Here is a 24,543-nt window from a genome sequence, read left to right as displayed (position 1 = left end):
CAGAGCATAAAATAATAGGCTAATCAGACTGGAAAGATAAACAGCATCTGCTTTATCTAGTTTTCCATGTTATGTTTACAGGGATAACACAAAGCATTGTATCTCTATATAAAACTTCCAGCAATCTTGAATGCACTGCAAGTGACAAGCTGTGACACACCTAAAATAGTAAAATTGTGTAGTTTATAATTTTGAATACGCATACAATTTTGTATATATCTATTATAAATTATAAAGATAGGATATAGGAAAATGTTGTGTTAGCTTTGTAGACACCCTGGCTTGCTAGAAACGTATCTGGAGGACATAGTTAGACACCTTAAATGGACATATATGTTGAATATGCATTTTGATTGAATGAGATCAAAGGATCTTGATTTGATGAAGGTATACATATTGTGTTGGCGTTTCGAGTTTTTCATTTTGTCCTATTATTTGATGCACTATTATTTTCACCATTAACACTGAATCCAAAACTTAATATAAAGTTTTAAACAAAATACAAAAAGCAAAGTTACAAACATAAAAAGCAATTTAAAATTGCAATCGATATTCAGGATGTGACATTTATAACACGTGTCAAACTATAAGATCCCAGCGTGTCCAACTGTCTCATAAGCTGTAGCTTAAATGTGACCATTCTGAGTTGTAAATGATTCAGTAAGTTTCATAATGGACATAATGGACAAAAGAGAGAGAAACAGATAAAACCAAGAGTATCAGACATAACAGACAGACAGGAAGGAAGTCAGACACTTACTAAGTTCGGAGATGCTGCCCACACATGTAGCCAGTAATGCCTGTTCAAGTGTCCGCAGCTCCAGTTCAGCGTACGCATCCTCTCTGCTCTCCAACCCCGTCTGACGTCCCTCTGTGTACGGACTGAAATGAGCCGGAAGTGACAGAACTCCTAAAATACAATGACAAAATGTTAATGACACTTTTACCATGGTGGTCACATTAACAATTGCTGGGCGACACTTTGTGGACAAACTCCATCAGTGTTAGGGTAACGCATTACAAGTGACAAGTTATGTAGTCAGTTTACTTTTTTTCAAGTAACTAGTAAAGTATCACATTACTTTTAAATTTACCGTATTTCGCACCTGAGCATAAGTCGCATCAGTCCAAAAATACTTCATGATGAGGAAAAAAAACAAATATGAGTCGCACTGGACTATAAGTCAAATTTATTTAAAACCAAGAACCATAGAGAAAACATTACCGTCTACAGCCGCGAGAGCACTGAGCAGCGCCCTCTCGCGGCTGTAGACGGTAATGTTTTCTTTTGGTTCATTTCTCTTGGTTCTTTTATCTCGGTTCATGTCAAATTAATTTTGATAAATAAGTCGCACCTGACTATAAGTCGCAGGACCAGCAAACTATGAAAAAAAGTGTGACTTATAGTCCGGAAAATACGGTACACTGAAATGCACAAAACTTGGCGAAAAAAACCTGCTCTTTGGTTTGTCTAAACGGTGCTTCATACAACCTTTTTGGTAATTTTCGTGAAATTTTGCTAATGTGGCCGCACCTTTAATCCAAAACAAGTCTTACACTCTCCTTTACAGACAGTGCAAGAATTGGTCTTCTGTGGACATTTAATGAAACCAGAAGACATTGTCTATGGAGGGACAAGTTCAGATACGATAACTTTTCGTGTTCGACACAAAAACAGCGGTTCATTTACAAATTTACCACTTTCAAAACCAGTCACTTGAAGAGATCAGAAAAACAAAGGCGCCATTATGATCCATAACCCAACCATAAATTGAAAGCAATTCCAAACAAACCAACTGTAAAGTTTACATTCTTCAGGGAGTAGCACACAAACAAATGTGAGAATTTGCAAGCTCAATAGATTCAATTTTGCGATTCTGAAACACTCTATGACTACATTCAAATAGTATTACTAATAAACGTCACATTCCACTGAATTGCACTTTAACAGAAATCATGAGAACAATATCCACTGGTGACTAGAACGGTCTCGTATTGCCTCCAAGGTGTGGTCTTTGATAACAGAGGTTGCACAAGGCTAGGACAGTCACTTCCTCTGTAAACATCTCCTCTCACATCCACAATACTGATTTCTAGAACAACCTGATGGTTCAGTTTTGATGAGTTCATAAGCCTTTCCCAGATCTCAGAGGAAAGCATCGTCATATTTCCTGTCTTGTTGAGATGTTTTGGAGTTGTTGAGTCATAATGAGTTTTGTTTAAGTGATGGTTATGACTTTATGCTACACTTTTCTTCTCTAAATCCGTTTTTTGCTGAGCCATCATTGGTTGATTTAGTTGAGCTGTCTCCAGTAGTGACTTCCTGTCCATATGGAAGGATCAGGAAAAACAGAGTGATCAAAGAAGGGGAAACTTGTGCAGTTACGTTTCTCACTGGTTCTTTGTAGTCCTGGACAAAGCTTTGCTTTGGCCTTCAGGGGTGAGAGTCCTGCCAAGGAAAAGGAAACAAGCAAGAAACCCTACCAGAGAAGCAAAAACAAAGCAATATTGTTAGTCCTGTTTCTCATTTATGGGAGGATCTTCACAGGAAAGACGGATCTCTATCCCATCTGTGAACTTTAAAGGGATATTCCGAGTTTAGTACAAGTGTAGATCAATCGTTAGGATCTGTAGCCACACACACACACACACAAAAGTTAGTTACAGTGAGGTTGTTACAATGGAAGTGAATGGGGTTGCTTCTTAAGTAGTAAAGTTCTATCCATTTGTAAAGTTTTGTCGCTTTTACAACATAACGCTGAAAACCCTATAGAGTTTAAATAATACACAAGTTTGAACAAAAACTTAAGTGCTTTGATAAAATTATAAGCTTCACATTGCTGCAGTTTACATCCTCCAAATATTGGCTCCATTTATGTCTACTGTGGTAATCAATACACCACAAATGCAGTCGATGGAGTTTGACTTGAACTAAACCCAGACTATTGCTTTAAGCGACTAAAAGTCTCCATGCAGAACATTTAGAAGTGCTTTTCTGACCAAAGGGCCAGTTTGTAGATAAGCCCTTGATTTCTGCTTCTGTCATGTACAGGGTGTAGATTCGAGACATTTACAGATGAGGGTGGCTCCAGCCTTCATGAACACACTCTGTTAATAATACCACAGTGTGGTAAGAGTAAAGCACTTCGGGAATGACTCCTCAGACACTCACCAACACTGGCATCATAAATTCCAGTAGACAAAAGCTAAGCGTTGTTAACAGTAAACACCTTCTTAATGGTGTCTGTGATTTAAGTTTATTACAGCACATTTACAACTTCAGGGTGGCTGACTAACTACACTCTTAATGGAGACATACCATCAGATACACATAGAAGAAAATCACCTTTTTTTTTACATGCATGAGAGCCTATCCTAAAGACCTTTCCGGACACATCTTCTAAATACTAGGGGCTTCTATGGTTCCAGTGTGTGACTAAGTGGTTCCTATGGTATGTGGTTGCAAAGGTGTTCCTATGACATTGCTACATGTTTTAAGAGTGTCTGAGTGATTACCAAGTCCTTTGTTTTTAAGGTGTTGTGGGTGATTACTTGGGTTTTGGAACTGGACACAGCTGCTTTGGCTTTTTGGGTGTATTCTGATGTGTTTGTGAAAGTAAAGTGTTCGGTGTGGTCATTAGGGTGTTTATCGAGATTGCTAGCGTGTAGCTAGTGTATTCTGGGAGATTACTACAGTGTTTTACGTGATTATCAATGGGTTATTAGTATGTCACTAGGGTGTCCTGAGTGATTGCTATTGGTAAACCAAGTGGTTGTAAGATATTCTGAACCCTACATATGTCTCTGATCCCTCAAATCAATGCAAGTATAACATATTTCACCTCTTTTATTGTGCTCCAGGTTATATATTCCACGTCCAATCATTCAGAAAAGTATTAATGCACTTCTCGTCAACAAGCTACACAATTTGAGTGGTTATTGGCTATATAATATGATTCTTCGCTAATTCAGATGAGTTGCAAAAAAAAAAAAAATGCAGATGCATGTACATATCTATCCACAAACACATACACACTAACCTAGGATGTGACTGCATGCAGAATGAGAATCCACCATTTATGAAAGGCTTTCGGCTCCATCAAATGGGATTCTAAACCCCTCCATGAAAATCCAACCCACAACAAATTTGTCCAGATGCAGTTGGAAAAGCATCTGTGTGTGAGTCTGCTTCTCTGTGTATAGAGCGGGACAAAGCTTGGAGTATTTGCTGATGCCGGCCGTTACAATGGAATCGAATTTACAATGAGCACACATGTCTGCAACTGCACTCAACACACTCTCAGCACTTCAGTCTGGTTACCATTTACTCCCAAGGGTCAAAAATGGTGTTATTTGACAAGTCTGTGAAGCATTTCCACATATAGTTTTCATCAGAAGGTGCTGGTGTCCACGGAGCCCCGAAACATGGCATGCAGGAAAAAATATTAGGCTAAATCATGTGCATGATTTACTAATTTGTTCCCTCAATGTACTAAAATGTGCACACGATTACTAATGCGTTCCCTAAATTTACTATTTCGTGCGCACGATTTATAAATTGTGAGCACAATTCACTAATTTGTTCCCTCGTGCACAACGCAATAGTAAATTGAGGGAACCCAATAGTAATCGTGTGCACGTTTTAGTACATTGAGGGAACGAATTGGTAAATCGTGCGCACAATTTATTTATCTATAATATATAAACAATAATTACATTATAAATGTAAATATTTTGAACAACAGAATACTGTTTCTAAAGTAGTAGTATCTTACATTTTAGAAAAGTGAATAACTAATTCTGAAATATTTTGAAGAGGAATCCAACTGCTGTTAATACAATCATATAACCAATAACAAATTAATTTTTTGTTGCCAACAAACTGCGAGACTGTGAGAGTTCTCCAAATGTAGCTTAAAATAGCAAATTGCACCATACAGATCAGGTGTCACTCTAATGTTTATTCAGTATTTTGTGCTATGAAAGACTGACATTAGGTAAGCATCCAGTCTCCTCCGTTTCCATGTATTCTTAGGACTTCACACATCATTTTCGCTCTTGCACCATGAGAGCACGGCTAGTCGAGCTTCTGTGAGTTTAGGAACTGGCAGTACAAGCCAGAAATCTCCCATGAGTCCACGCCCCGTCTGCACAACCGCCGGCCTTTCCCACAGCCCATCCCGACACACTCACACAGAAAAAATGTCCCCTTCTCGTTCGCCTCGGATCATCATTCAGGGAGAAAAGTGTGACCAGATAGATAAAGAAAGAAAAAGAGATGCGATTTCAGTAGAACTGAGGTGAAAATCAATTTCAGAGAGTTTCCTCACACTGGGAACTAGACCTAACTGGCTATAAAAGACCAACAGACAGGTTTTTATTTGGGTGTTTTTATACTGAAATTCTTGCTCAAGTCTTTTCTTGAAGAAGCCCATTCCACTCGCTCGGTAATAGCAGCGGTGTCTGTATATACTGCATTCCTAATGGACCATTAGTTTGGAAATAAAGATGTGTTTGGTCTACCATGAGTCAGTTGTTCCTGTGCCTGGATCTGAGTGTTAAATGCAGAGGTCTCTCTCCTTTACGGGACCAGAGGCCTCGTTCTCTGATGTCTAAGTGGCCTTTCACATTCAACAGAGGCCACCTGCTTCAAAAACAAGCTCTTCATTCATAACATTCTTGGTCAGCACTTTAGTCATTTCCTGCTGACTCTCTCGTTCTCTCTCTCTCTCTCTCTCTCTCTCTCTCTCTCTCTCTCTCTCTCTCTCTCTCTCTCTCTCTATATATATATATTTATATATATAAGGCCACAAACAAATGTTTCAAACGCATCCAACACGTTCTGAAAAGATTTATAATTTATATGAAAGATGACAATATTGGTTTATGTGGAGGCAATTTTCCGTTTGATGATTTGTTGGCGCTAATTCAAAATTTTGATTTTGCTAACAGACACAAAAGCACAGAACTAGACAACAGAACAAAATTTGACTAAAAACTAAGTTGGTGTATACAGCAAATGGTTATATAAGTAAAAAATAACAGATATTGCAGCAATGTTGGTATCTGACTCACACAAAAAAGTAAACATGTTGCCAAATATGGATGTTTGGCAAGGTTTACAATTGTATGAAAGTCTAGTTATAGTCACTGGGAGCTTTGAGGATGGTCAGCTGTGGGACTGTGCAAAAATAACTGAGCATTTATCATGTCGGGTTGAGTCTTATCTGCATTGTAGCGTTCTGGGTTATATCATTAGAGACCGGATCGGCAGGCACTGATCACGTTACACATGCTTGTCAGGCTAATTAATCACGCTGAGGAAGACTGACAGTCTCCTAGCACACCTCAGGAGAGCTTTTAGACACGTTTGGATCTTTTCAGCAGCCGTGTGACACATTTTGCCACTGATGCATTCAGTCAAGCCACATGTGTTTCTCTAAAAATAAACAAATAATAATAAAAATAAAACCTAAGGGGAAAAAATGCTATAAGGATATCCAAAACAATATGAAGTAGTTCCCAGGAGGCTTTGTGGTTTTGTTGAGATTAGCGAATCTCGGTTCATGATCCTCTGACTTAAGGATCAAGAATCATAAGCAGAACAAATATTAAACTTTATTATGACATGCCTTCGTTCTTCATGTAGATCTTGCTTTATGAAGCCAAGCCAACTCTGGAGCCAGTGGTTTCTTTTCAAGTTTACAAGGAATTACCACAAATTACTTCATTGTTCTCATGTTACAGGTAATAGATTGTATTCTACATATTATATATATATATATATATATATATATATATATATATATATATATATATATATATATATATATATATATATATATATATATAATTTTTTTTTCTTTCTTTCTGTTTGGGAAAAAACATTCAGCAACAGGGTGTTGTTATTTGGCTGCTAAGGCCCTCAAGTTTCTGCGATATTCTGGTCTCAACTTCAATATTATCCAAAGTATAATTTTAAAGGTCAATGGTTCATTCAAACCACTAAGTAGCAAGAGCACCAGCTCAATGAGGGAACCTCAGATGTTAACTAGCACTTACTGTAGCCGTCTCTGGAACAACTTCCCTATTAAAGAAGACCCAGTACAATCAGCCTCTGAGCGATGGAGCAATGGCAAAACTGATGGACTTGGAACTTCAGTGAAGATGAATGGAAATCTAGCACAGTGTTAAATGTTGAATTTATTTTCCCCTCTATTTCTCACGCATACACACTCTATACGTCTAGCTTCAGATGCCACAAGTGTACACCACTTCATCTATGAATAGCACACAGGCTGGTCAATTTAACAACTATTATAGTATATGAACTGTTGGGGCCCTTTAGTGTCATTTATACTGTATATTTTGGGTTTGCATAATGTTTAAACTACAGGTAATTGAAAGAGTCTGTTTTGTTTCTTCAGTGCGACAGATGAACTCAAAGGTCACGCTTTGACTATGGTGAGTCAACAGGCATTATATATAAAAGCATTCGATGGGAGAAATCTAGGTATCATTTAGGGTGGGGCGATATATCTAACGATATAATCATGCACATCTAAACAGTAAATCTGGTTTCGTGATTACCGCTAAATGGAGCGGCATTTAATAGACAGAGCCATAGATCACTAACAAGCTACGCAATATCGCGTTCATTATCGAAGGCGATCATCTGCGATAATGAACGCGATATTGCGTAGCTTGTCAGAGATCTACGGCTCTCTCTATTAAATGCTGCTCTATTTGAAAGCAGGTGATGGCGATTTAGTGGTAATCACGAAACCATATTTACTGACTAGATGCGCATGATCATATTCATTAGATATATCGCCCAGCCCTAGTATCATTCTGTTATTTGTACATGAAAAAAAAATATGTTAGAAGAATTACTGGACAAGGATTTATATGTTCTGACAAAATCCCCTTTTAATAATGAAAGACCTATTCCTTAGATCTTAAACACTGCAATATAAATTACTAGTAGTGCTTAGTCTAAACAACACAGGCAGATCTTATAATGGCCATCCACCATTTTATGGTGGAAACCTGGTAGATATCAGGAAAAGACCCAAACCTCACTTTCCTGGCACTAAGTCAGTGAAATTCATACCAATTACACTGTGTTTAATATACTGGCTGTAATTAAAAAAAGTGAAGCTTACCCTAGTTTGAGCTCCGCTTTAAATCTATTTTATTAAACTTCCAGCAAAAGTAATTACAACTTTTATTTTATAATTATTAATCAGTAATTGGATCTTTCGAGAGAAAAGTAAAAAGTAAAAAAGGGTTTTTCCATAAAAAAGTCAAAACCCCCCAGAATCCCTTACACCCATGACAGGAGGGTGTATCTTCAACCTACAGGCCCGAGGGGACAGAAACTCACAGATGTGAAAAATCATCCCAACACCCAAAGCCTCTGACCTTTGACCTTCACACCTAAATGAGTCAAACATTCTGTCTTACTCCACTGCAGCCATCAGCACGAAAAGCAGCCCCCGTTGCATGCAGGGAAACAAAGATTCTTTGTGGCAGTCCACCAAAACATGTCATTCATACATATATAATTGTTTCAATTCAAAAACACACATAGCAGAATCTTTGTTTCGGAAGGTTTGTTATTTCAACCTGTAAGTTAAGTCCTAATATGTCTTCAGTTACCTTATGTCATTGCTCTGAGGAACTGCAACTCTTGCCTGTAGCACTTTTATTTAGGCTATACAATATTTTATGTACTGCAATGTCATGAAAACATTAATTAATAATAAAATGGGACACTTAACCTGCGTTCTATGTTTATACACATACCCACGTTGAAGCTACAGCTGACATGCTCACTCCAATGTAAGGTAGTTTGTTTCTGGACCCAGACAAAATACAGACCATACTTGATAATTATCAATATCATTATCAATATAAAGTCCTCACTGCTGACTTGAAACTATTGAGAATTAAAATGTAGTTCCATCAGCTTAACAGAAACCTGGCTGAGAGCTGAGACTCCCAACTTTGCAGTTGTACTGAATGGACGTCAATTTGTTTGAGCAGACAGAAACTTCAGAGAGAATGATGAAAAATAGGGATCGGAACGGTTACAGAGGCAATGGTGTGGTTTGCATGCAAACTCACACACTCATTGCCATTTCTAGGGTTTTAAACTTTCACCCTTCCCCACCCTCACAACTTTATTTTAGTTTTCAGCTTGCACAACCAGAGAAAACAAGACTCAGACCTATTGTATACCAATGTCAAAAGGCATAAAACTTTTTGTCATCTGTGGACAGACTGAACCACAACTTGGCTGGTTATCCAAACATACAAACCATTCGTCCAGTCCCTGCCTGCAACCATGTGAACTGTGAGAAACAGGACAATGGGGTGGATTCTTGGGTTGCCTTGAAGGAGACAAATTGGTGCATGTTGAGTCATGTGGCGAGGAGTTTGAGGGACTCAACTATTTTGCAAGGCTATGTTTTCCCAGGAACAACCCATAGATCACAAAGAACCAGAAGGACCTGCTAAACAGGAAGAAATCTTCAGATAGGAAGCAACCAAAGCAAGTCCAAATGGAGATGAAAAGGAAGAACAACTAATAAACATGGAAAGCAATATTAAAAGAACAATATGAATCAAGTGAAAAGATGACAGGTCACAAACTGACTGCTAACCTGGCACAGAATAACCTAGGCAGAGCTAACCAGATCAATCTGTTATTCAAAAGATCGGTCTCTTAATCACTGGTTCAACCCTACCCCCATCTCTCTTCCTAGGGGGTTTCTGCTCCCTCCTCTACCATCCCCCTCCCTCCACTAATTCCTGATTTCCCTGTGAGTCTCCATCGGCCAAACTCCCACCCACCCTAATCCACATCTCCAACTTGGAAGTAAGCTCAGGGTAATTCAAGTGGATGCCAACACAATCTCCGGAAACATCTACAGTATACACATTAATCGAAACAATCCTTAACAAGAAGAAAGTCTCTACTATCTTCAGCAACTATTTCAAGACTTCCCCGTGAGCACTGAATCCAGTATTTCCCATAAGCCACCTGGCACAATATTTGCCTGGCACCTATCCTGACATACTTCAAGAAATTCTGATTGTTGTTGGTTTTATAATGCTAATTTTGGTTTGACATGCTACATTAAACACCATTACTTCTATCCTCATAGGTGGGCCTTTTGTCTTCCATTATAAACATTGTTCAGGTGTTACACTGTTCATGCCTGGTTTGAGGAGAGCATGCTGCTATTGCCTAACTTGGATTGCAGAGGCAATGCAAACATATCATGCATACCGATAAATGTCTGTCATGCTTCTCTTGGATACACCTGCTTCAGAATTTCATGGTCCCACCATTATGTGGACCCAGCTGCCATCACTACAGGTGCCTCTTGGAGTGGCTCTTATTGTGACATTCTTAAACTGCAACTATTCTCGTCACACAAGGGTAAACACAGATGTGCCCATTCAAATGTGACCACACCCCACTCTTGGACAAAAAACAGAACGGAAGGAAATATGTTCTGGTCCCAAGGGAACCAGCACTGCTTTTCCTTCAGACTGCTAGATTAGTTGGGGGAAAACTTGTGGACTGACATGAAGGTCTCTAAATTGAGATCATTTATTTAAAATGTTTATTTATCAATCAACTTTCCATCAATACAGCCAAGTATCATACAATCTGAAACAGGAAATGAGAAGAACTGAAGTTCTTATTAGACGTCATCAATATTAACTGACTTAAGACTACTTCCTAAATCTTGCAGTAATTCAAAGATAATTGACTCAATTTATCTTAGCATTCAAGCTAACACTACTTCACGTTTGCCCATAGCTGAAAAGCTTTGGCCCAGAGGCCTTTGGGACCACCCACAGAAACCCCATTCAGGCACATAAGACAGATGGAAAAAGCAAAAAAAAAAAAAAATACATTTGGGGAAGAGGGCTCCTTCTAAAACCTACCTCAAACTGAGGATTTGAGGCAAGACATACTCCAAAATTCCTCTGTTTGCTTCCTACATACATTCATACATTGTACAGGGTAAAGAAAAGTTCAAACCATTTTGTTGTACATTTTTCTAGTCTAAGATCTGCTGTCTAATAGTGTCTAACTTAATAGTGTCTGAAGGATTATTACAGTATTAAACAAAACCAGAGTCTTTCCAGATATGGAACACCCCTTTTTGCATAAAATTGTGAGGTTAGTTTGTTAGCTACATTTAACATCATATAGTAGTTTTTGATGGTTTTATAATAATTGCTATGTTATTATATAGGCTGGCTTTAGTTAGCTCAGTTTAGATGGTTGAGTTTGCTTTACCACATTGTCTGCTCAAACTACCCAAACCACTCAGCCAATTATACAAGTTACCCTAAATAGTGATAAAAAAGTACTGGAGGGTTAGCATCCATCTTTTATTACCACCTCTAGCGTCTGTGCAAACAACTAGTTCCCTGCTCCAAATTTGTCTTCATTTCCCCCCTCCCGTTAGGCCTGACAACATGCTAATAGCTTAGCCAGCCCAGATGACCTCTGCTATTACTTCTAAGCTGTTGGTCTTAAAACAGCAGACATATGCAAAGGATGGAGAGCTGAGCTTTAGATTGACTGCGTGCTAAACAGTGGCATAGTCTCATGGGACATTATGCTTCTTTGTTTCTTGCCATGTGTGTGCTAGTTGTTCTACTGCTTTCTTTGACACTGTACTTATCAGTCTGCTCTGGTGTTTCCTAATAGCAGGATGCTGTAGAATTGGGGGATGGAACTTTTCCTGAAAGCTAGACTTAAGTAACATTTAAGATGGTGCACTCTCAGAAAAAAATGTGCACTGGTACCTTTAGGGGTACAACAGCTTTTCACTGGGGCATTACCCAGTGGGGAAGTATTACTATTCTAAGGTACTAGTATGCACCTTTTAGTGGTAAATAAGATACAAAGTTGTCCACTTAAGGCAGCTGCCCCAGTGCCAAGCGGTTGTACTCATAAAGGTAATTTATTTGCACAGTTTTTGTCAGTGGGATGCATTTTGAGATGCATGTTAGTAGCAGGTATAAAGTCTCAGCTGACCACCCAAAATGGATATTCATACCAGTTCTAAACAGGGCCTTTATTCCAGTCTTCTCTTACCATATGAGTACCATAGAGTTTGGGAAGCAGGGAGTGCTAATTACCTCTTATCTGTTATTTTAGGAGACTGACTGTGCCAGACTTGTGATCCAACAGCATGGTTTCTCACAAGCAGCACGGTTCCTCACATAAAAACAGGTGATTTCTACTGCTTTGGTTGTATGGAAAGCTGTTACTACAAAGCAATAAAAAATTCCCACTTGCTCATTTGCACATGTAAGTTAAACAGAGACATAAAAACATGTATCATTTATGAAGATACCTGAACTTCAGCAGGAAATTCAGCAGCGAATCTTTTCTTGTCTCCATGTTGAATAACTGCTTTCCTACTCATTTTTTTCCCCTTCCTCGTGTTTCCCAAGAAACCTCTGAAAATGATTTTCTCAATTTTCCCACGAGTTTCAGCATAACGTTATGAGCCCTTTGTGGTTGCTCAATCAACTCTGCCTGGCAAGAACCTGGCTGAGGTCTAACAGGCCTTCCAAAGATAATTGAGAGAAGGGCTTGGACTTGCTCTCAGGGTAAGTGAGATGAGCCAAGCCTGTCCTCATTTTGAAGGGTGATAATCATAGAATACTAGGAATACACCCAGGGAGTTTACAAAATCGCAACCTCAACTAGTCTTTCTCACCAAAATGTAAAAAGTAGATGACCTTTCAACATGTTTTGAAGCTACCAACACTTAAGACTGTTTGAGAAAAGTTGACTGATTCCTTCAAGAAAAATTAGAGACCCTTAAAAGTAAAAGTAGCCACTGTTAATGAGGCATGGTCTTGATCTAGACCCCAGAAGAGAGCAGACATTTAACTCACATCTGTTATAACCTAGCAATCTGGCTTAATGGGAATTCAAGATGCAAATGTGGACACAAGTTGAGGCTTGGCTGCACAGTTTCACTCCACTAGACCAGGATGAAAAATTCTTAGTTGACCTAGTTAGAAAACCTAACTATTAGAGTGTGCACCTTAACTCATATCCTAAATGCTGCCTTCCAGTCCTTGCCATTATGCCATAGTCCTTGCTTTCCTCTTTGGTTACTTAATTCCACATGGACTATTGGGTAGATCCCCATAGTAGATTTGTACCAGGGCAGGCTTTTTAAATGGAAACTCATGATCAAGCTTCTAAATCCTAAAATGACAAATGGTACGTCATAACATCATAACATCAAAATTTTGCATGTACCATGAATATTGCAATGACTTGGAAAGCCAGTAAGGCAATCAGTGGTTCAACAACTTGCTAAAAACCTGAATTAGTTTTATTATAGATTTGAAACCCCTCACACCCATTCTAACCATCTCTCTACACAACCATTAACACCTTCTACAATCCCTGTCTCCCCACCTCCTGCTCTTCAAATCTGTTACACCAGTCAGTCTGCAAACCTGTGCTGACCAGCTGGCCCCCATCTTTTCACAGATCTTCAACAGATCTCTGGAGTTATGTGAAGTCCCTTCCTGCTTCAAACGCTCCACCATCATCCACTTTCCAAAGAAACCCAAGATAACAGGACATAATGACTGCCACAACATCTGTCATCATTAAGTCATTTGAAAAATTGGGTCTCACTTATCTGAAGGACATCACTGGACCCTTACTGGACCCCCTGCAGTTTGCTTACTGAGAGAACAGGTCCATGGATGATGCAGTAAACATGACTGCACTTCATCCTTCAAGTTTGCAGGTTTGTAAGCTTTTAACATCATCATTCATCATCAACAGCCCTCCAGACCAAACTGACCCAGCTCTCTGTTCTATCTGTCAGTGGATCACCAGCTTTCTGACAGATAGGCAAAAGCTAGTGAGACTGGGAAAATTTATGTCAAACAGCTACACCAACAATATTGGTGCCCCTCAGGGATGTGTTCTCTCTTCACTTCTCTTCTCCCTGTAGACCAATGACTGCGCCTCAAAAGACCCCTCTGTCAAGCTCCTGAAGTACAGTCATCTCATCCAGGACGGTGATGAGTCTGTATACAGACAAGAGGTTGAGCAGCTGGCTGTCTGGTGCAGTCTTAACAACCTGGAGCTGAACATGCTCAAAACAGTGGAGATGATGGTGGATTTCAGGAGAAATCATTTTGAAGGCTCAAGAAACCTTTGCAGGTGTTTTGAGTTGATTAGCTGATTGGCATGTCAGAATATTCCAATTTGTTAAGATTATCATTGAGTGAATTGGTGTTTTTTTTAATGTGACCCAAAATCATTACAATTAAAAGAATCAAGGAATGAAAAACTACATCAGTCTGTGTACAATGAATTTATTTAATACACGTGTTTCACAATTGGAGTTGTATTACTGAAATAAATGATTTTGTTGAGATACACCTGTACTTCCTTCGCCAGCTGAGGAAGTTTAACCTGCCACAGGAGCTGCTGAAACAGTTCTACTCAGCCGTCATTGAGTCTGTCCTGTGCACTTCAATAACTCTCTGGTTTGGTTCAGCTACAAAATCAGACATCAGAAGACTACAGAGACCTGTAGGACTGCTGAAAGGATTATTGGTGCTCCCCTGCCCACCCTTCAAGAACTCTATAGATCCAGAGTGAGGAAAAGGGCTCAGAATCATCCCTCACATCCAAGCTATCTCCTTTTTGAACTTTTGCCATCTGGCCGGCGCTACAGAGCCGCAAATACCAGGACAGCCAGGTACAAGAACAGTTTCTTCCCCCAGGCAATCTACCTCATGAACTGTTAAATGTTCCCCACGTATGCAATAAAATTGTGCAATTTCCTTATATTTCTTTATTACTACCTCCATCCTAGTACATCCCTGCATCTCACTCTGTTATATTCCATTATCATCTATACCACAACTGTTCATAAAATTATACTTTCAATGTATATTGCAATATTGTCTTTATATTTACATTATATTTTATTTAAATTTTATTATTATTATTTTATTTATTTATTTTTGTCTCTGTGTTCTTGTCGTCTCTGTGTACTGGAAGCTTATGTCACTAAAACAAATCCTTGTATGCACAAGCATACTTGGCAATAAAGCTCTTTCTGATTCTGATTCGGAGTTAAGTGTCACAATGTTTTCCTGGGAAAGCAATAGGCACGTTCCATCTTGCTTCCTATCCACAGGGCCTTCATGTGGTCTCGCTTGGCTGGTTATTTATGACGTGCTAAAACTATTTCAAAACCACTAAGGGCATTCTTCTGAAATTTTCCTTAAAAAAGACAGCTTTGTTTTTAAACATATGACAATTAAAGTGCTTAATAATGAACTGCATTTTAAACCTCAAAAACTGCTATCTTACGTTCAGACAGTTATTGAGAGACTGAGATGTAGCGACACAACCAGCAGTGATCAAATACTCAGTTGTCATGACCTTTCTGTCTGGAGGACTTCCTTTTAATACAACTTGCCCACCCCACGACTAATTGACCCAAAAAGCTCTCCTGATGTCCAAAGTGCTGTAATACATACACTTAGCCAAAGAGTGAGACTCATTATACTTGCATCATTTACTAAAAAGCTCAGGCTCGTTTTAATGAGCGTGGGTTAATTAAAGTGGGGTGATAATGCTGGCTTTATCCCCATTTAAGTCCGACAGATGTCCCGTTACATGCAGAAGGACAGATGTGATGTCTTTCTCCTGCACACATCCATGAGCACAGCTTGGTTTTATAACCATGGACAAAAGTGTCCGGTCATAAGTCTGTCCCCAGCCAATTAGCAGAGCGACAAAGAGACACTGAGGCTTCAATCCAAAAACAAAGGCCTTCACACCTAAAGTTTAAATGGACCAGATGTTTGGATTTAACATTTGTCATAACTAGAATTGCATGTAAGACATGCACACACCACCTTAGATATGTGGCTGAAATATGAGTGACCACTGACAACCATCATGGGTCAGGACAATGGTGCCCTTTAAAACTGTCCAGCTGTCTGGACTGACTCTGTGCTCTAAAAGTTGCTATTTACATGATTTATGACAAGCTCGAAGTCTGAGCTGAGTCCAGCCTGACAACCCTGCCTGTCCAAAATAAGGACGACCAGGGTCTCTAAACGATAACAAAGCTAAATCTGTCCTCAGTCATGGGCAGGCCCACAACAGCAAAGACAGAGCATGCCTCAACGTCTCTCAAGCAAATCAGATGCAATCACACTGAACATCACAGAAAGGGAATGCTGCTTGTTCAAACAACTTTCCCTTCCACTTCAGCTTTAAACAGTTAAACAGAAACATTTACTGTAGGGTAATTTCTAATAAACTATATTATGACAGATGTTTTCTGTTGTCCTTGAGTACTCTCGATATGAGGGCAGAAGCTTGTCTTTCTACCAGTTGTTTCATGCATTCTTATGCCTGTAAGGTAAATTCCTACTTGGGTGAGAGATTTTTTATTTATTTATTTTTTTTATAGTAGATTACTGGAAGAGCTGTTATCTTATATAGCTGGAAATACATTGTAGATTTCCCCTGCCTCAGCAAGTTTTATCAAAAACAAAAAAACAAGTAAAATGACTCAAGAAAGCAGATAAATAAAGAAGCAGACTTTTTGTTGGAAGAATGTCCTCAAGCAAAGATATCTGATTGGTTTTTGAGTTTTTGTTGTTGTGGTGGTGTAAACCTAAAGCAGACATGACCTGAGGAAACTGAGGAAAGCTCAGGACTGTTATGTTTACTACACTGGCAAACCTTTTAAGGGCACTAAAGAGATAAGAAAGCACCCCGGACATTACGAAAAGAAAACCTCTCAGCAGCAATAAAGCTTTTATAGCCTTTACATTGATGTTGTCTTCATAACATTTTTATTCAGAAAAATTTGTTTTTAAAACAATCTCAGCTTTTATTGGACATCTTACTCCAATTACTGATTTTATTGTATGGCATGCAGGTTTATCAGACAAACTTATGAAAATATATTAAGAGTATGTTGTCTAACGCTTCGACTTTTTGAACATTTTGTAACTTAAGTGTCCAAAAGGCTCCAAATAAATTTGGGGGTCACTGTATCCATTCTGCAGTGCTAAAAAAAAAAAAAAAAAAAAAAAAAAAAAACCTTCAACAAAATATTCAACAAGAGTGTAATAACATTTACACACAGACAGCCCAAAATCTCAGAAAAGCTCTCTGAATCATGTTTTAATTGATTCTGTAGACATTTTAGACTATTTTAAGACCTAAATCAGCACTTTCCAGGCTAAAAATGGCAGCTGCAGACACATATCTCTACAGGACAGCCTGTGTCCATTTACTGCAACAGCTCCCATTCACTGCAGTTAAGTATTACAGGAATGTTCACAAATGGCTGCTTATCGACAGCAATAAATCATCCCTGCTGCATTTGAAGACAAGAGCCGGGACAGACAGACTTTTATTGGATCATGACAAATGTGAAACGATCTGTCAATGAGAGAGAGAGAAACAAACCACAGGGGTCAAAGAAGGAATCGGTCTTGTTTGAAAAGAACATTAAAATATGGGCGATATCATTCATAATTATCATAACAGATGTCATCAATATAAGCCAAAATTATAAATCACAACATGCAATTGTTGAAGGAAGCATAGAGACCCATTTTTTTATATATATAGAAAATCTACATAGCATATGGTGCATTTAATATAATAAAATTTATAAATCCAAAGTCAGTTCTGTTCTTTATTGCAGAATGAAATGGATTATTTAATTTAGATTAATATTTTAGGATATGCAATACTGCCAAAATCCAAAAATATGGACTATGCATTGAATTCAATACAAAGTTGTAGAACAAAAGATTGTGGGAAAAAAGAGATCTGAAGGCTATTTTAGTCACTAACAGTTATCTAAGTTGCTGTCTTCTGAAAGGTAAACGTACAAGCGACACGTTAAGTGAGTTTTTCGGCACTTTGCAGTGAGTAGAAACTATTCATCTAGAATCACTCCATTTTACCCTTCTTAATGTTCCACTTCTGGAAAATGTAAGATTGCACTTTCTCCTCACGATAATTCACCCCTACATTAAACTCCTGCACGTGCCATTGTTGGCCATTTTCCCACACTTCCCCTAATTTCCTGTCTGGGGTCAGCGTTGTCATGGAAACAGGCAGAGGATTGACCTATGAGAACGTCTGCAAAGCCACGTGCTGACCGGCTTCAATCCAGCCTCCAGTACTTTCACAGGATTACGTCCCGAACTAAATCTCGTGATTCCATAAACAACCTTCAACTGTAACACAGACACACTTAGCATCTCCAATGCTACTGGTGCTGTAGTAAAAGCAACAATTCCTAAAATGGCTTTATCATTATTCAAACTGTTCTAGCAACATTTTAAAAAATACCTATATGTGTATTCTCACTTTATGCAAATATAGTTTGATTAGGCAAACTGAACATTCAAGTGCTGCCTAGTGAGCTGCCAACATTTTAAGGGATCAAAGATGTGATTCTGGCTGTTTATGAAAATGAAACAAGCTAAATCTAAATTTTTAGAAACTTTCATTTGGCCAAAATGATGATTGATTGTAATCCCAGAATGCAATGTAATAAACCTGGTGAACCAACCTATAAATAAATCAAATCTGGTATCACTTTAGTTTAGAAACCAATTCTCACTATTAACTAGTTGCTTATTAGCATGCCGGTTATTAACATTGGCTGATAATTAGTATTTATAAAGCACATATTCTGCATGGCCATATACTACATCCCTAATCCTAGTCTAGAGACGCAATGCCCCGCGTTTGGCGTGCATGCCCCATAATACTAATCTTGTTGATTGTTATAATAGCATACGTTTTCTGTAAAGATACGAATCAAAACAACTCACCTTTCGAGTAAAACACAAGCGAGATCAGCATCTCTTTCTAGTTGAAGTTTGTCGCGAAGCTACTTCCGCATTCATCCACGACACTGTTGTCATGTGGTTTCTACATCAGTAAAGGCGGTAACAAAGGGATAACGTCATTGACAGGCGACTGCTGCCCCGTGTCACTGTTTAAAATGGGAATTTTCTCATGATTTACAAGTAGTTGAAAACATTAGAGATATTGTTAGTAATCAGCTGGACAAAATATATAACACTAGCCTACTGGTTTTTGGATATTTTACTGCAAATATATTACAAATTGTACCTTTAACGACATCCTTACTATTAATAAGCAACACATTATGCGTTTTGAGGCAAAAGTCGTAGTTTATGGTTTCTAATAAAATCTCATTGCTGCATTTGAAATGGCAGGTACATCCTTTGAATGGAATTACTTATGAAAGTTAAAATAAGTAAACACTATATCTATAATATTAACGTAATCCGGACGTACTATATGTTATTGTCATGTGAGCTTCAGTTGTGTCATTACACTGTAAATAAAATGTCCACGTAAGGAATTTAGCAGGAAGTAGTACTGTAGGTCATCCGCGGACTTTTCACCAACTGATTTACGAATATTGTGAATTCGGAAATACCACTCTTTCGCATACTGTTTTTTCGCCTACAATGTAGCAGGAAAGTACAAAGTGAGTTCTTAAATGTGATTAACGGTTTACCTAATATTTGTGTGCGTGATCTTTTTTTGTGCTTAAGTGTGAATCATGTTGTTAGCTTAGCCACATGCTAACAAAAAAACTCTACTGGAATCAATTGTGATTTTTACTGTCTAGTGAAGAGTGCGAGTGTTGGGGAAAGTTACTTTTAAAATAAATAGAATTACTCCACAAAAGGTAACTAATTGGTTTCCCTTGTTACTTTTTATGGTAAGTAATGCATAATGTGACGTTTTTACCCAAATTTTTATATCACCCAGTTATTTTTGGCAATTATAAAGGCCCTTTCAACCAAAAATGAAATTATTAAGCCTCATACTGAAGGAAATGCCTCTACCTCACTCCCAAATTCTCTCAGCACAGGGACAGGAGCGCTGTCAGTGAATAAATGGGAAAACAAAGTAACTTGAATTATTTATTCGAAAAAGTAACTCCGATAATTTGTTGTAAATGTAAAAGCAATGCGTTACTTTACTAGTTACTTGAAGAGGTAATCTGATTGCATAACTTGCGTTACCCCCAACACTGAAGAGTGCTATATTTGTTTCACACTTAGAGATGCTGCCTATGTAGGGTGTTTCATGAGCTCACAAGTTTTAGCTAATGCTAGTGACTAGATAATGAAGTTATCATGTTTTAAGGAGCTCTCTTGAAATGTAGCCCTTGAAATGTTTTTAAGCCATCATAAAACTTGTGCTGTTTTTAGCCGCTAGCTCAGAGAAGTCTGAGCTTCTCATACAGCTGGGTCTTTGGTTTTGGCTGGAAGCATGCATTAACAGTGCCACTGACCATACAAGATGGTGTTTTCCCTGTTACTGCCATCCTAAATCCACAAAGCATTAAAATAACCTCCGCAAGACACAAGTGCACTGGGCTGCAGACTACTTATGCAAAAAATATACGTTTCCATCAGGGTAGCCAATGTTTGAAATTTTGCCAAAACTTCCAGTACTGTCCTGAGTCTGCCGCAAATGACAAGCGGCAAAGTTCACGCATTGCTCTGGCTCGGGTGCAAAGATGTTCTCAACAGCAACACTTTGAGAAAGCACATGTTCAGGTATCAAGTATGAAGATGTGTTCCCCATGAATCAAATGCAACGTAAACGTCAATAGCAACTATCGGCGAGAGAAAACTATGCATTTAGATCTTTATGTTCATTGGATTGCGTTGGTACAGTGAGTGCCTTGTTAAAAGCATGTGCGTTTACAGAAACGGCTCCAGGAAAGAAGGACTAAAGTAAATAGAAAAGAGGCAGAGTGTGTGTGTTGGAGAAAGTGGGAGTGACTTGAGTTGGCAAAGAGAAGCAAAGTCTTAAAGACTTCCAGATGTGGGGCTGGTTGGCAGATGACAGAGAAGGACTTTTGTAGCAAATGGACTATGAATTACTTTTGAGTAAAGCTACTCCTACCATCAGTTACAATAAAGTCAACATGAAGTCAACTCTATTTACTTCCTTAAAGTCATTTACTTTGGAACTAGTTATTAAAATGACTACAACTATAAAACAGGACTTATTTTCATCCAGCGGGAACTAATTTGACTGTAAAAGAGTCTCTATAAGACAGGTAGGTGCAGGGGTGGGGATGAAAAATTAAAGGACTTGATGATGTCATCAGAAAGGGAATTAATTTCAGAGGTGGAGCAAGTTATTAAACTTAGACACCATGTTAGATGTTGCCAATATTCTGTTTCACTTAGAAAAAAAGATATCATATTACTGAAATTAAGTGGCTCCGGATGCTACTTTGTATCGACTTTAAACTTCCAAGTCACAGGATCAAAAGAAACCATGCAGACTTCTAAGAAAAGTGTACTGATCTATGGGAAGCACAATAATAGCAGCCAACAAAAACAGGTCAGGAATGATCTGGCTGTGAGATGCTATGCGTAATCAAGTACTTTCTGAAAGGCCACTGAGTCACAGCTCAAATCATCACATTTAAGGCGTTTCAGATTCAATCTCCTGCACTTGACAGAGGAAATGCAGTGGATCAGATGCCCATTCATCAACAATAATGGCACACAAGGGTTTTGTGAAGTGAACGCGCAGCACTTTGTTAACACGACTGTCCTGAAAGCACATTGATCCACTGGGTCGTCTTTATGGACCGACCTAATTTGATGTCTGCATGGCATCCCAGAGAAAGCGAGCTGTGAACGGATTATGCAGAGCTGAGATCCTGACTCACCGTGCCAAAAAACAGCTTTTTGTTAGCGTAGCCTAAATATTGTACCCACACTCCTCTGATTTTAACTAATCAAGTCTTTCCACTGCCTCAGTGCTGTCATGGAAGTCTTTTTAATGTCAGTAGCTGGACTTGAAGCAATATATCATGCACTTATTCATTCTGTAGATTAAATTAATTGGCATTTTAGGATACGTTTAGATGACAACAATGTAGTAAAAATGGAAACATTTTTCCTTTGTGTTTTTGAAAAGTTTCACAAACAGATGACCGCATTATCAAAACGATCCCCATTCCTACAGATACGACTAAAAATGCTGTAATATTAATGCCAAGCCAGTAGTCAGCGATGTCACTTTGTACAGAAACACTACACGTCCAAACGTATAGACACGGACGTAGACAAACACATAATACACATGCGCAAATTCCTGTGTTTGTCGTTTATACGGAGACGATAATGGTATCGTTTTCAAAACATTGCATTTTCAGGCCCCCAAAATGCTGTTGTCGCGTAAATTAACAACCAAAACAAAAAAGGGACATTTCAATGCTTAAACTCAATTTTATATAGAAATATTTGATAACTTATTTAAATTTCTAAATGTTGTTTTAGTATAATTTAAAGTTTTATTTATTAATATTTTTAATTTTTACAGCTTCATTTTTAAAGTTTTAGTACTTTTGCGTTTTTTATTATTTTATTTCTTTTTTATTTACTTTTAAAATGTCTTTGTAGCTTTTATTAATTTTCATTTCAGTTATAACTGTAGTTATTTTATTACATTTAGCAAATTAAAATGAAAAAACGCAGCTTTTGAAACTACCTGACCCAAACGTATTTCAAGTAACAAAACGTTTTTATGCATATATTTATTGTTTGTTTCAGTTTACCATAATACCCCTGTTTCACCTTAAACTATCATATTTTATATACAGCAAATATTTAAACAATACCTACCTATTATTATCAGCTATACATGACTTTCACTCACCTTGTCCTGTACCCGTGCTACAAATGTGAATAATACCTCAAATCGTAAGGTTTGTTGAAGAAATATACTTTTCTAAACAATCAAACTTACGATTTTCATTCAATGGGTCATCAAACAAGTGAAAAATCTTGTATATGTTAGATGCATATCAACCTCAAACATAAGATAGTAATCAAAACATGTGTCTGACAGAGAAAAACAGAAATTATGAGTAATGGTGATGAAAGCAGGACAGTGATAAATCCGAACCACATGTTGTTTGTTCTCTTTCCCTGGTCAAGTCAGTTAAGATTGGTTCACTCAAAGAGGAAACGAAGCGCTTGGGAATGTTTGTGAAAACCTCATGCTAGTTCTGGTAAACCACAGACAAATCAAACTAAAAAAATGCAACCTAGATGATGCAGAAGTTTGCAGAGAGGGGTAATTCTCACAGCTGGAGAAGAGGAAGCGTGTAATGACCTGTCACAAGCAGAATGACGTCAGTGACCTGTGATTTCTGGAAATTGATTTCCATTTTCATCTTTCAGAGCAAACACCAGCACGACTTATAAAGAAAGTTATCAACATTTGTGTGGGTCTACCAACAGATCGCAGATTCTGTATTTTAGTACAGATAATTCAACATTATGCCAGTATTTTACCAAAATATCATGCAGAACTAGGTACTGATTTGTCATAATCATCAGGTGTGGCAGGGATGTTTATGAGGATAGGGAGGTATGAAGTCATCTCCCCACAAGTTCACGCACATATCAGAGAGTAACCGCAGGTGTAGTTCGTCACATTAACAGCCATATTTACTAATGTCCACTGACATTCATAACCTTGAATAAACTTAAACCCATCAAACTCGTTATTACGAAATCTCTCTCTTTAAGTAAAGGTAGATATTTTACTGATATTCATACATTTATAAGTGTTCAAATCAGTGTTATTTTAGTATCACTGATATACTATTATAGTTTTTCTTTCTGTTCTAAATAGTATAAATAGTATAAATAAATGTTCTGTTCATATTCAGAATTTCCTGTTTTCATTTTAATTTGAGTAATTTTTTTTGTTTTGTTTTATTAGTTCTTTTTAGTTTAGTTTTGCTTATTTTAATACTTCAAGTTAAACTAAATTAAAATAGGAACTGTTAATCTTAAGTTATCTAGCTGATATAAAAAAGCTCTTTTAATATCATTGATATACTATCATAATTTTCGGTTAATATTGTGAATTTGATTTGATTCTGTTTTCATCTTTTCAAGTTTTAGTTTTTCATTTTTATTAGTGTTTTTAATGTCTATATAGTTTTACTTTTTAGTTGATTTAGTTATTTTAATACTTTAACTAAATTAAAATAAGAATTGTTAACTTGACAACTAGCATAAATAAAATCAGCTGTTTTAGTATCACTGATACACTTATAAATTCTGATCATATTTTGAATTCAATTTAATTTTTATATATGTTCCATTTTCATTTTAATTTCAGTTAGAGTTCTACTAATTCAGTTTTTTTTTTATTATGTCTAGTTTATATTAAGTTTTATGTTATTTATTAAGAAATAACATTTATTTTAAATATAGTTGATAAAAAGTTATAAAATTGTGTTCCTGTTTCTTCGTTTTCAGTATTATTTTAAATGTAGTTATCCGGAAGCATGATCCAAATACAACTTGGGGAAAATGACACTTCTCTCCAAAGTGATTTACAGTGTATACACTCCCCTTAAAGCATCTTGAGGT

General features: G+C 37.6%; 1 protein-coding gene across 1 annotated transcript in view; it reads right to left on the bottom strand.

Annotated features, from left to right (window-relative positions):
* Nucleotides 1–24,543, bottom strand: part of LOC113067113 (ankyrin repeat and BTB/POZ domain-containing protein 2-like) — a 50,167-nt gene that overhangs the window by 24,233 nt on the left and 1,391 nt on the right. Inside the window, exon 3 of the mRNA XM_026239384.1 lies at nt 761–910. Within this exon, the coding sequence (XP_026095169.1) occupies nt 761–910 (150 nt within the window). The remainder of the gene's footprint in view (nt 1–760; nt 911–24,543) is intronic.

This window comes from Carassius auratus, chromosome 50 (genome assembly GCF_003368295.1).
Source record: "Carassius auratus strain Wakin chromosome 50, ASM336829v1, whole genome shotgun sequence".
Classification (NCBI taxonomy): Eukaryota; Metazoa; Chordata; class Actinopteri; order Cypriniformes; family Cyprinidae; genus Carassius; species Carassius auratus.
The sequence above is the reverse complement of the archived record's forward strand: the minus strand, read 5'-3'. Positions and strand labels throughout refer to the sequence as shown.